The sequence below is a fragment of the Watersipora subatra genome, chromosome 11 (genome assembly GCF_963576615.1).
Source record: "Watersipora subatra chromosome 11, tzWatSuba1.1, whole genome shotgun sequence".
Classification (NCBI taxonomy): Eukaryota; Metazoa; Bryozoa; class Gymnolaemata; order Cheilostomatida; family Watersiporidae; genus Watersipora; species Watersipora subatra.
The window spans coordinates 25,904,176-25,917,545 of record NC_088718.1 but is presented as its reverse complement, the minus strand read 5'-3'; the positions used below and the strand labels follow the sequence as shown (position 1 = coordinate 25,917,545).

General features: G+C 36.3%; 1 protein-coding gene across 1 annotated transcript in view; it reads right to left on the bottom strand.

Annotated features, from left to right (window-relative positions):
* LOC137408766 (E3 ubiquitin-protein ligase MIB2-like) overlaps positions 1-13,370 on the bottom strand; it is a 46,911-nt gene that overhangs the window by 15,772 nt on the left and 17,769 nt on the right. Inside the window, exons 6-9 of the mRNA XM_068095349.1 lie at positions 4,521-4,715; positions 3,623-3,759; positions 1,484-1,594; positions 907-1,011 (exon numbers count right to left, since the gene is read on the bottom strand). Of these exons, the coding sequence (XP_067951450.1) occupies positions 907-1,011; positions 1,484-1,594; positions 3,623-3,759; positions 4,521-4,715 (548 nt within the window). The remainder of the gene's footprint in view (positions 1-906; positions 1,012-1,483; positions 1,595-3,622; positions 3,760-4,520; positions 4,716-13,370) is intronic.

Genomic DNA, 13,370 nt, shown 5'->3' with positions numbered 1-13,370 from the left:
AAATGGGACTTTTTGGCGTGACGATTTCTGGCACAAAATTTGTATAAAGGAAGCTGCTTACGTCAAATGTGCGATAAAACGCCAAGCTGCAGAAGCTTTAAAAAATACATCAACAGTTATTAACCGATACTTAACAGAAATATCGCAAGTACCGGAGTTTTACTGCGCATGGATTCCTACAAAAGCAGAAGAACTCGTAATAAAGTGCAATTTTTTTACGTATCTCCATGAAATAGGTATTATGTGTGAGGTTTCATGAACAAAATGTTGTTGTTTTTTGCATTTTGTTGTTATTATCACCGTGTTATTTATTAAGTTCTGTACGTAAGCATAAATAATTTCATTGGTGTAAAAATAGCAGTGTCAAAAAGTCTGAGCCAGAAAGTCCTAGACAGGACTATATGAACCTGTTACTGGTAGTACATGTAGTCTGGTAGTACATGTAGTCTGGTAGTACATGTAGTCTGGTAGTACATGTAGTCTGGTAGTACATGTAGTCTGGTAGTACATGTAGTCTGGTACCACCTGTGCATGGGTCGGGCCCACAGCGACTAAACCATCAATACCCATACAAATGGGAGAGTGAACTGGACACCCTTACAGAACCAAAGATATAATCTGTAAAAGCACTGCGCTGTACCAGTGATGCACCATGGCAGCATCTGGAGGTTGAGGGTAAGCAAACCTATCTATCAGTCAGCCGCGACAACAGCATGGAAATGTTAGCATGTCTCGACCTGCTCTTGTCCGCTGCATAATATAATCTTCCTGTTAATCAAGTGAATCTGGTTCAGTGAACGCCAGAAATCAACATTCGCAAGACTCTCTATGGAAAACAACCATAGACAGTCTGACTCTCGCCACCTGACTGCAGGAGAGAGAGACTAGTGGGCCTTCTGTACTCACCGCGCTCATGCACTCAGTCCATTCCCCGTGTCCCTTCTGCAGCTCCTTCACCTTCTCTATATCTCTGATGACCATGACTGCATCACCCACATTGTAGACAAGAACCTGGGAGCACAGTGTGATAGTTAAGATAATCCCTAAAACTGTCTATTAACCTCAGCAATCGATTTCAGCACTCGACACTCTTATAGAGAACAAACCATTTCAATCGTCACCGATATAGCTACTAATAACGTGATCTGATGCCGAGAAGGGAATATTTTGCGCTGCACATACAATACAACATTAGCAGAAAACCATAAATACATGCAATAGCCTTAACAAATGCATTAACAGATGGAAGGAGAGGAGTAAATGCGTCAAAATTATCAAAGGTGTGTAGGCTATTGCGTTTGACAAAGATATATGCGACAGCGTAAACAGGTGCTTGTTCTACCTGAACCCATCATGTCAATACCTATCGACAGCTATTAATAGATATCGGCAGGTGCCGGCAGCTGTCAGCAAGTACCAGCAGATGGCAACAGGTATTGACAGGTATCAGCATGTAAACATGCCTCGAATACACCAAACTCACCTTGGTGAGAGCGCCAGGGTGAAAGGTCCAGCGGTTGGAACAGCCGTCATACTGAACTCTAATATCTCCTTTATCAGTGATACGATGTACAGTACCAACCTTGTGAACGTACTGCAACACAAGTATATAACTGTACATATGAGAATGAACACAAAGAGAAATGAAGATATGTTCACATCGAGCTGCAGTGGTCTATCGACCAGCTCACCAACAAACATATAAAGCACATATGATCAAGCCTGCGATGACAGCATGGTTATGAACCGCTGCATGCAGACTAAATAACATATCTTTTTTGTTAAAAATTCACTTATTCTTCACAGATTCCACCGCTTGGGTGTGTGCATCACTGTTACGCTTCACGTTGTCAATAATTTCTTTACTGCAAAACAATTCCTAAGAAAAGCCACATGGAAAATGGATGAAGAATTTAAGGATATCTTATGAGCGTGCAGATCTGGAGACGATAAGGGAATATTTCAAGCACATGCCTGAGTGGAATGTTAATCAAATGCATCATTTATCTTAGAGCACATTTCACTGCTTGAGAAAAGATGGTAACAACGTTCTTTTGCTGATATCGTTTGCTACCTAATTTCTCTAGGACTGTTAACAAGCATTGGGTGTTAATGTTGGTTATGAAATGTTTACAAAAGGGTTATACAAATGCTTACAGGGTGATATTTAGTTTTTCGATATTTTGTTAAGCGTAGGAAGTGTGACTGAGATACCCGACAATCAGAGGCCAATCACAAGTGAGACGTACATGAGAGTAAATCAGAACTGGAGAGGCGGAAGAGTAACCTGACAGATAACGTGAGCAGATGGTGAGGAGACTGACTCCACTCAACATCCTTGAAAGCAACAAGGATGTTGAGTGGAGCCGAGCTGTCAGTATCAATAAGATATGATGACACGAGGAGCAGGTGGCTAAGAATGAGGGAAAGAGCGACAGTTACTGTCGTCATGAGAATGTACATCATATAATAATTAGCACTGGACTATCGTGGTTACTCTATTTAAATGTCATCAAAGATGTTATATAGTAATAACACTACAAACTGTTGATAAAATGTGTGTACAGTTAACAAAATTTCATTCTTACAGACCCGCTTGTATGTTGAAAACTTCTTATGCTCAATCAATTATTTCTATAAGAATACACTGTAATTTGTTTAATTCATTCCACAAGCCCAAACACCAAGGATAAATCCTCAATAAATGCTGGAGATAGGCGTGTAATTCCATGACAATAATACAAATGCATTATAAAAAAACATTAAATCCTAAAAAATCAACAAAAATTGGTTTACCTTGAAATCACATGAAATGAGGCAGATAGATGGGGTGGAGGTGGTGATGGAGATACACAGGCTAAGATGGGGTGGAGGTGGTGGTGGAGATACACAGGCTAAGTAACTTATATTAGGCTTAATTTAAACTGACTCATATTTTTACAATTGTTACATTTGTATTATTATTAACCATATTTGTATGCTTTCTTTTTAAACTTCAGCTTCACCCTCGTGTTTTTCTTATGAAACTGCAATGCTTCAAGAAACTTTAAACGTCCTGCCTTGAAAAGTACTTGGAGTAACTCAGATTTTACAGGTCTAACTATACCGTAACCCCTCACTATTTCAGGGCTACCTTTCATGGTTTCAGTACCTCGCAGTTGAAATGTTTGTTGATAAATAAAAGAAAATTAATTAAAAAAATATGTTACTAAGGAAAATACATAAATATACATATATAAAATACATCAATATCATTCATGAAAATATGCGACTTCCTTCTCACAATGAACCCAGTTAATCACGAGTACGAATATTTAGACCAAATGAAGTCCAAACTACTCCAGTACTATTAATACTCCGGTGCATCTCTGGCTTAAAATACTGAAACTGAAGTTGATATATAAACTGACAGCTATTCAAGATAACTTCAATGTATAGGAAATAAATACAACACAGTTAAAAAGCAGTTTCAGCATTCTGGTGTTACAAAACTTTGGCTCATGCAAATACGTTAATAATTAGTTTATATTTCACAGATTTTCACTTATTGTGGAGGGTGCCAGTTCCTATTAACCGCAAGAAGTGAAGGATTACTGTACACGATCATTAGACTGAGGCCTACCTCAGCCATCTTAGGATTCCAGCCACCATGACCCTCCTGCATTTGCCTCAATGTGTCAGCATCCATGTCTACTTTCACCTTGTTTCCTATCTTAAATGGGCAAGGAGGAGGTGCGTGTATTTGCTCCGTCAACTGACCTGTGTACAACCAGAAATTTTGTATTACGAACCATATCATTGGTAAAGATGAAACTGTTACAAAACATACAGTTCCTGACAAAATACATGGTACACACAATCAGCAATACATGGTACATACAATCAGCAATACATGGTTTTTCAGCTTTAGACTTGAATAACTTTTCAAGTTTTCACAGATAGATTCCCAAAACTGTATATATTCTGACTCCTCGTACTGTTAATAATTCAACGAGTTCAATTTTATCATTTTTAGCTGAGTTAGACACCATTTAAGGGAGCATATCTAGAAGTATCATCAATTGTCGCATTTTTAATAAAAAAAAACTTCGCTGATCGGAAATTTCTAAAATTATTTTTGTTGCAAAGATTTTATTTCCAAGAAAAATGGCTGTTGGGAGTCAGGAAATTAATTTTAGTATTTGGTGGGCTAATCCTCCAGCATTTGATTTTTGCAATCTCCTTAAAATTAGGGTTAAAATGAAAATCGCCTACTATATGGCGAGATTAAAATTTTCTTTAAAATTTAATTAGTTCGGTTTCCTAGAGTCAAAGCATCTCACTAATATATAAATGTCCATAATATCTGGATGAGAGACAACGACTATATTGAGAGAACAAATTTGGTCTGAACTAGCCTCTTACACAAGTGTACACCAACTATTCTGTCCAGCCCTGTATAACGTTGCCACTTGACTAGATCTCACGTAAAGATGAGGACATCAAGCGTAGATTAAAAAGAAAGACGAAATAAGACAAACCGAGTAAGGGTAGATGATCCCTGTAGTACTGTCCACCACAAGTTGCCACCCTGTACTTGAGGTCAGCCTTCCCTTTGTGCCCGAGTCTGTAGACATTAGCAGTGCCACTCTGCCATATAATGTTAGCTACAGACCTCTCCGTCTCCGTGTCCCACCCTCTGATATCCAACACCTTTCCTTGCTTTCCATCTCCACCTGTGACAATTACAAGCTATTTGCTGCCTTGCCAATTACTTATCCGCTAGCATTCAACAAGCAAGCTTCCAGCTGTCTTAACTCGTTCATGCCTCTTAAAGGAGTTCTTTTAACTCCACTACGAAACTTTCTGCTCATTCTGATGGAATTATCTCACGCCAAAAAATCTTTGCTGATGTATACTCGGTGTTTTTGCTGTAAAAGCTAGAGTTTCTGTCAGAGAGCTTTAATCTGAAGATTTTTTGGAATCAGCAGAAAAATTCTGCACAATAATGAATGCATTTGACAAACAAAAGCCATTATTAACTTTTTTTTAGTTTAGTGAAACTGGCTGCAAAAGAAAAACGCTATCATCTTTGTAGTTTGAACATATTGTAATATAAAAATATAATTATCATAAACATCTAAGGCCCAATGTTGAAGAACTTAACTATCAGAAATACGTTTACGTCTACGTTTATGTTGCTGTTTACAACTTTTCTTTTTATCCATGCTAAATCAAAAGTAAAAAGATTTAGAAAATGCGATACCATGCTGTAAATTCTGAGCAAAAAGAAAACTAACAAATTCGTTTGTTGGCAAAATGATAACCCAATATTCTAAACTATTGGGCCGAACTTTCGGGTGGCTCTATTAACACTGATCTGTGATCAATATTTTGGTGTAGATACTAAGGAGAGCCATTATAAAGGCTTTCGGAATAATAGAGCTAATTTAACCTCATTTACTTATGATGGAGCTCTCTCTCTAACATCCGTAAATACATTTTGGCATGAAGATTGTTTTTATAAAGTTGTTAAGCCTATAACCCTTCTGCGAGAGAGAGTTCATTGATGTTCATCAGTATAACCAATCAAGTGAGTTAACAACATCCAATGCAATAGTAATAGCCACCAGTACAAACCAGCCCTTTCTGAAAGTAGATATTTCTCGTAGTAAGAGATTAAAGCAACTCCAGTATTCAAGCTTTGAATGCGATGAAATCTTTGAGTTTGATAGAAAGGAATTTGTCTTCACCCCAAAAATATTTCAACTACTCAAAATTGCCTCGCTAACTACTAAAGGGGAAGAAGGGAGGGGAGCCTTGTAGCGATTGCATTTTAAATTTTTACAAGTGTCACCAACTGGTCATATTTTCCTGCATGCACTTATGTACGCTAAATAATTTTGAAGCAATATGAGTGGAAAGCGTTAATTTTTTGTAAACATTAATTGTTCCAAAAAATTCGATTAGACAATCATAAATATATATATACATGTATAATACCATCTGGTGATTTGCTTATGAGATCAAACTAGAAAATTTGACAGCTACAAAGCCGGGAAAGATAATAAACCAAACCTAAGATAATGAACATGAATGTGCCCAATCAACACCAGTTCTTGCAAATCATTGCCAACTAAACACTTTCTAGCAAATGGTAATACTCAGAAGTCAAATATCTAACAGCTGAATGACAAGATAAACAAACCATAGACATTACTTCTGGCTTGTGAATAACTATGAAACAGTTCTATTCCCACAACAACCGAAGTGATCAAAGAATTTTAATTGATTAAACAAACAGAGAGTGAGCACTTTTCATATTAACATGAAAATATCAATTCAAAGGTCAGTCAGACGGTGCATATAGGCAGTGCTGTCATTGCCCTGACCTAAAAGTTGTCATAACATCGGTTAACAACTATAAGCTTCAACCATCTAACATGGTAAGACCTGGAAAAACACGAAGAAGAAATAAAAACAATGAGATAAAACTGTCAACATTTTCATATTAAAAGTTGATTGACTGACGAACTTGATATGAATGAGTTCTTTCATGGAGCCCCAAACCAAAACAAACCTTACATTTTAAATTGACTTGTATCGATCCAGGTAAGCGACCAAAGCTAAATGGAAATGCGCAGGCTTTTTGGCGCTACAAACAAAAACCGCCCGTGACACAATTTTATCAACGAAAGATCGATATATAAGAAGTAACTCAGTGGTAATAACTATTTGTGCAAACTGCATTTGAAAAAAACTGTCATACAGTGCACTCCGAGTTAGGACATCCTTGTTTGATGGTTTTTAAAACCACACAGATAAGCTAGGACTCAGTAACAGATGTGATTGAGTATTTGGCTAGGAATAACGCCAAAATTATGAAGTTATGTCCTCATTAAATACCATCTATAATCTACAAATAGGTTAAGGAGATGAGCGAGCAGTTGGGCAGTAGGACAATCCACTATTAATAGGTTCATAAAGTTTGCCTGGTCGAGAGTGACCTTAAACTCAACCTCGGTAAAATTCTCAAACAGACAACAAAGGACCTTCAACTCTCAGTTAACATATAATAGCTCAAGTTCATAAGCCTCCCAGTGAACATTGGCCCAAGTCAAACTTGGTGAACTAGAAGTTTAAATCTACGCAATCATTCTTTAAAATTTTGCTGAGTATTTAAGCTTGTCATGTTCGCAATGAATACAGCGTGTAGAGAAGACATGCTTTATGAAGATGGCAAATTTACTTGTTCAGGATTTGTTTTACAAAATAATATAATATTGTAATGATATTACTAATACTTGTAATAATATTACAAGTTCTCTAAAAATCCTCTTTACCTTCACGCCATTTTCCATTGACCATGCAGACATTGTTATGGCTGCCTTAAATACAGTCAGCAATTGATCATGATTATAGGTAACATACACTGTGATAGACGACGTCTTTTGGTAAAGTGCTCGCATCCACAGGAAGGAGTTACAACAGGGGCACTTCGAGTTCGTCGCATCCCATTAGACGCTCTGCTCTGGTACCTAAACCTGAACGCATAAATATCGGAGGAAGGGGTTGTCTGCTTCTTGAATTCGCAGACTGCACCGACGAGGGCTTCTACAACATCTCCGATGGCAGCAGTCAGACTAGGCATGACTGCCGATATAGTCCCGACAGATAAGTCAACTGAATGCCGATATAGTCCCAGATAGATAAGTCAACTGAGTGATGTATAAAGAATTTCAGATAAATCCGACCAAATGTTTTTTAGGTAGTCCAAACTCGGGAGCTCAGAACACAAAGGATTCGGATCCAGGTTACCGATATCTTCAAACTTGTGAATCTCTTGTTAAAGTGAAACAGCCGGCAGCGATGAGTGATGTTACATGAGTGAGAAGAGGATCGCTGCTCTAAGAGACACAGAATGTATATATAGGCTGGATGAGCCATTAGCTTGAGTGACAGACCTAATTTAGCATGCAGGCTGAGCATTTGACATAGCCTGTGTTACACAATGAAAGCCTTCGGGTACGGCCACTACCACCCTATTGGCAGGCATACGGTAGTAGAAAGTAATTGGCAGCATCTGATGGTAGCTAATATTGTAGGGATGGGGTAAGCGATGTCCGTGATTACAATACGTGAAGTAATCACAGGAACATAGTTTTTGCTCTGCAACATATTGCAATGGCCCAGAAGTCTTTGGTTCTTGCGACCTAATTACCATAGCCTAGTTACAACGAGTTTCATAGTATCTCTTGAGAGAGCATCACAACGTCCAGGAAACAGTAGTGGTCTGGGATCCTCTATCCTTTTGGTATGTCAACTTGATCAGCCATAATATCGAAATAACTTAGCCTCCTATTTGTAACATGAGCCTGGCAACTGCCCATCTACAGCTATGTAATGGCTGGGTTACACACCTCTTCAAAATTTTTGGATCTTTCATAGAGTGCATAAAATGTAGTTTTATATATATTTTTTAATTTTATTCCCAGACAAGTTACCAAAAAACCTCCTTTAAATAAAAAAAGCTTGAAAACAGGTGCATATAATGATAACACAGGATCAATCACAAAATCAAGTGCTTCAATCAATTCCCAGAATATTTGGATTTATCGTTCCACACGTATGACAACCATTTTTTTCTATCCTGTGAGGCTGTGACACCAACATACTATATCCACCCTACGTATGTTTTAGTTTATGAACTTTCTGTTACTATAACCTTCAATCCGCTATCCCGACTCCTCCGCAATACTATTAGATTACCAACTTTTAAAACACTTTTATTCAACTCACTCAATAGTTCCTGAATTGGTTTTCTCATTGTTATTTTGGCATGTAATGAAAGACATCAGTTTGTTGATGATTACTAAAGCCAATAATAAATTATACATACACATACAATAGTAACTATACATACATATACAATAGTAACTATGCATACATATACAATAGTAACTATACATACACATACAAATTATAGTAACTATACATACACATACAATAGTAACTATACATACACATACAATAGTAACTATACATACACATACAATAGTAACTATACATACATATACAATAGTAACTATACATACACATACAATAGTAACTATACATACACATACAATAGTAACTATACATACACATACAATAGTAACTATACAGACATATACAATAGTAACTATACATACACATACAATAGTAACTATACATACATATACAATAGTAACTATACATACACATACAATAGTAACTATACATACACATACAATAGTAACTATACATACACATACAATAGTAACTATACATACATATACAATAGTAACTATACATACACATACAATAGTAACTATACATACATATACAATAGTAACTATACATACACATACAATAGTAACTATACAGACATATACAATAGTAACTATACATACACATACAATAGTAACTATACATACACATACAATAGTAACTATACATACATATACAATAGTAACTATACATACACATACAATAGTAACTATACATACACATACAATAGTAACTATACATACACATACAATAGTAACTATACATACATATACAATAGTAACTATACATACACATACAATAGTAACTATACATACACATACAATAGTAACTATACATACATACATATACAATAGTAACTATACATACACATACAAATTATAGTTTTACTAACAAAATTTATGCACAATGCAAAGCTGCGAATTATTGTTGTTCGAAAATTGTTAGTAGCTATAAGTAGGTACAAACAGTTTTTGTTTGTATACTATTAGATATTTCGTACACATCAATTGAAAGAGAAAGATTTATCCGGAATTTAGAGTATATCAATATACCAGCAGTGGTTAAAGTTTCCGTGTAGATGAGATGATGTCTTACATTGCGGCCAATAACAGGAAATAAAATACATTTGCATATCCATGTAGCTAGTCTCAGTACAGTTGCCAATGTCTGATGAATAGAGCAAATAACATAATAACATTAACAAAAAAATGATTAAACTTTTATAGTCCATGTTTTCTGCAAGTGGCATATAAGGCCTTGTCACATTTTCCTATATTATATTTTCGCAAGTTGATATCTAACTACAAAATTAATTTTTCCTTATTTCTTTCAGTAGTAAGAATAACTACGATTACTTTTTAAAGCATACATATTTATAGACAGTGCACTAGGTACACACTAGGTATAATTTATAGAAATTGTAGGGAATGAAAGCATTTTGCCAACTGTAGAGTTGTGAAAGTAGACTCGTCGGCGTGACAACTAGTGAGCTATATGGAACTCATTGGCATGACAACTAGTGAGCTATATGGAACTCATTGGCATGACAATTAGTGAGCTATATGGAACTCATTGGCATGACAACTAGTGAGCTATATGGAACTCATTGGCATGACAACTGGTGAGCTATATAGAACTCATTGGCATGACAACTAGTGAGCTATATAGAACTCATTGGCATGACAACTAGTGAGCTATATGGAACTCATTGGCATGACAACTAGTGAGCTATATGGAACTCATTGGCATGACAACTAGTGAGCTATATGGAACTCATTGGCATGACAACTAGTGAGCTATATGGAACTCATTGGCATGACAATTAGTGAGCTATATAGAACTCATTGGCATGACAACTAGTGAGCTATATAGAACTCATTGGCATGACAACTAGTGAGCTATATAGAACTCATTGGCATGACAACTAGTGAGCTATATGGAACTCATTGGCATGACAACCAGTGAGCTATATGGAACTCATTGGCATGACAATTAGTGAGCTATATAGAACTCATTGGCATGACAACTAGTGAGCTATATAGAACTCATTGGCATGACAACTAGTGAGCTATATGGAACTCATTGGCATGACAACTAGTGAGCTATATGGAACTCATTGGCATGACAACTAGTGAGCTATATGGAACTCATTGGCATGACAACTAGTGAGCTATATGGAACTCATTGGCATGACAACTAGTGAGCTATATAGAACTCATTGGCATGAGAACTAGTGAGCTATATGGAACTCATTGGCATGACAACTAGTGAGCTATATGGAACTCATTGGCATGACAACTAGTGAGCTATATAGAACTCATTGGCATGACAACTAGTGAGCTATATAGAACTCATTGGCATGACAACTAGTGAGCTATATGGAACTCATTGGCATGACAACTAGTGAGCTATATAGAACTCATTGGCATGACAATTAGTGAGCTATATAGAACTCATTGGCATGACAACTAGTGAGCTATATAGAACTCGTTGGCATGACAACTAGTGAGCTATATAGAACTCATTGGCATGACAACTAGTGAGCTATATGGAACTCATTGGCATAACAACTAGTGAGCTATATAGAACTCATTGGCATGACAACTAGTGAGCTATATGGAACTCATTGGCATGACAACTAGTGAGCTATATGGAACTCATTGGCATGACAACTAGTGAGCTATATAGAACTCATTGGCATGACAACTAGTGAGCTATATAGAACTCATTGGCATGACAACTAGTGAGCTATATAGAACTCATTGGCATGACAACTAGTGAGCTATATGGAACTCATTGGCATGACAACTAGTGAGCTATATGGAACTCGTTGGCATAACAATTAGTGAGCTATATAGAACTCATTGGCATGACAACTAGTGAGCTATATGGAACTCATTGGCATGACAACTAGTGAGCTATATGGAACTCATTGGCATGACAACTAGTGAGCTATATGGAACTCATTGGCATGACAACTAGTGAGCTATATGGAACTCATTGGCATGACAACTAGTGAGCTATATGGAACACATTGGCGTGACAACTAGTGAGCTATATAGAACTCATTGGCATGACAACTAGTGAGCTATATGGAACTCATTGGCATGACAACTAGTGAGCTATATAGAACTCATTGGCATGACAACTAGTGAGCTATATGGAACTCATTGGCATGACAACTAGTGAGCTATATAGAACTCGTTGGCATAACAACTAGTGAGCTATATGGAACTCATTGGCATGACAACTAGTGAGCTATATGGAACTCATTGGCATGACAACTAGTGAGCTATATGGAACTCGTTGGCATGACAACTAGTGAGCTATATAGAACTCATTGGCATGACAACTAGTGAGCTATATGGAACTCATTGGCATGACAACTAGTGAGCTATATAGAACTCATTGGCATGACAACTAGTGAGCTATATGGAACTCGTTGGCATGACAACTAGTGAGCTATATGGAACATTACTCCAGGTAATATGAGGTTCTAAGTAGAGATGCCCCGATTCTAATTTCACCAGCCGATTCAGACACCGATTCGATATACCGATTCTTATTGAAAAATAATCCAATTCAGATACCGATTCAGATATTTTGTGTTGCATAGATAATTGTTCATTTTATTATGCAAATATAAATATAATGCAAAAAATGTGTAAATATTAATGTAACTATTTGTTTGTATTCATGAAACAAAAATATATGTATATATACATATATATATATATTTTTTTTTTGTATATATATATATTTATTTATATATATGTATATATATATATATATACATATATATACAGTGAAACATGGATAACTCGCCCACGGATAGCTCGAACACGTGGTTAATTCGAACGGTTTCTTTGGTCCGTTCCCACGTAATGATAAATTGCTATAGATAACTCGAACTCAACACTGTTAACTCGAACTGTTTTTTCCCAACGGCTACTGAAACGGTTGTTATCGCTTTAGAAAATCACTTTATTCCAAGCCATAGAGGTAAACTTCAACTTTTCGTAATTCATAAGCGTCGTTATTACCACCATCGGCAAAATATTTCTGTCAACGACTTTTCTAAAGGTTTGGTGAAATTTGATTTATACCAAACATCCGCTTATATTAGCGATATTATATTAGCGATCGCCCTTCGGAAGCAAGGTAAAGTGAGGTAATCTTTGCATAAACTTCAAGAAAAATCAGCAAAATTGATCGTGGGTAAAACGCTCAAAAGAAAAAGATGTCTTTTCTTTTGAGCATTTCAACAACGATCAAGTTTTGCCAATGTCAATCTAAAAAACGTCCTGGCAATAACATCACCTCAAACAACAAACCAATCTCAAGTGATAAAAAAATCTCTACTTTTTGATAAAAACGTTTTAAACTTTACATCAGAAGAGTTCAATTTGAAACAAGCCATTTGTGCTTTTGATTTATATTATAGTTTGTATATGTAGTGATATCATTTCTTTTGAGCATTTCAACAATGATCAAGTTTTGCCAATGTCAATCTAAAAAACGTCCTGGCAATAACGTCACCTCAAACAACAAACCAATCTCAAGTGATAGAAAAATCTCTATAC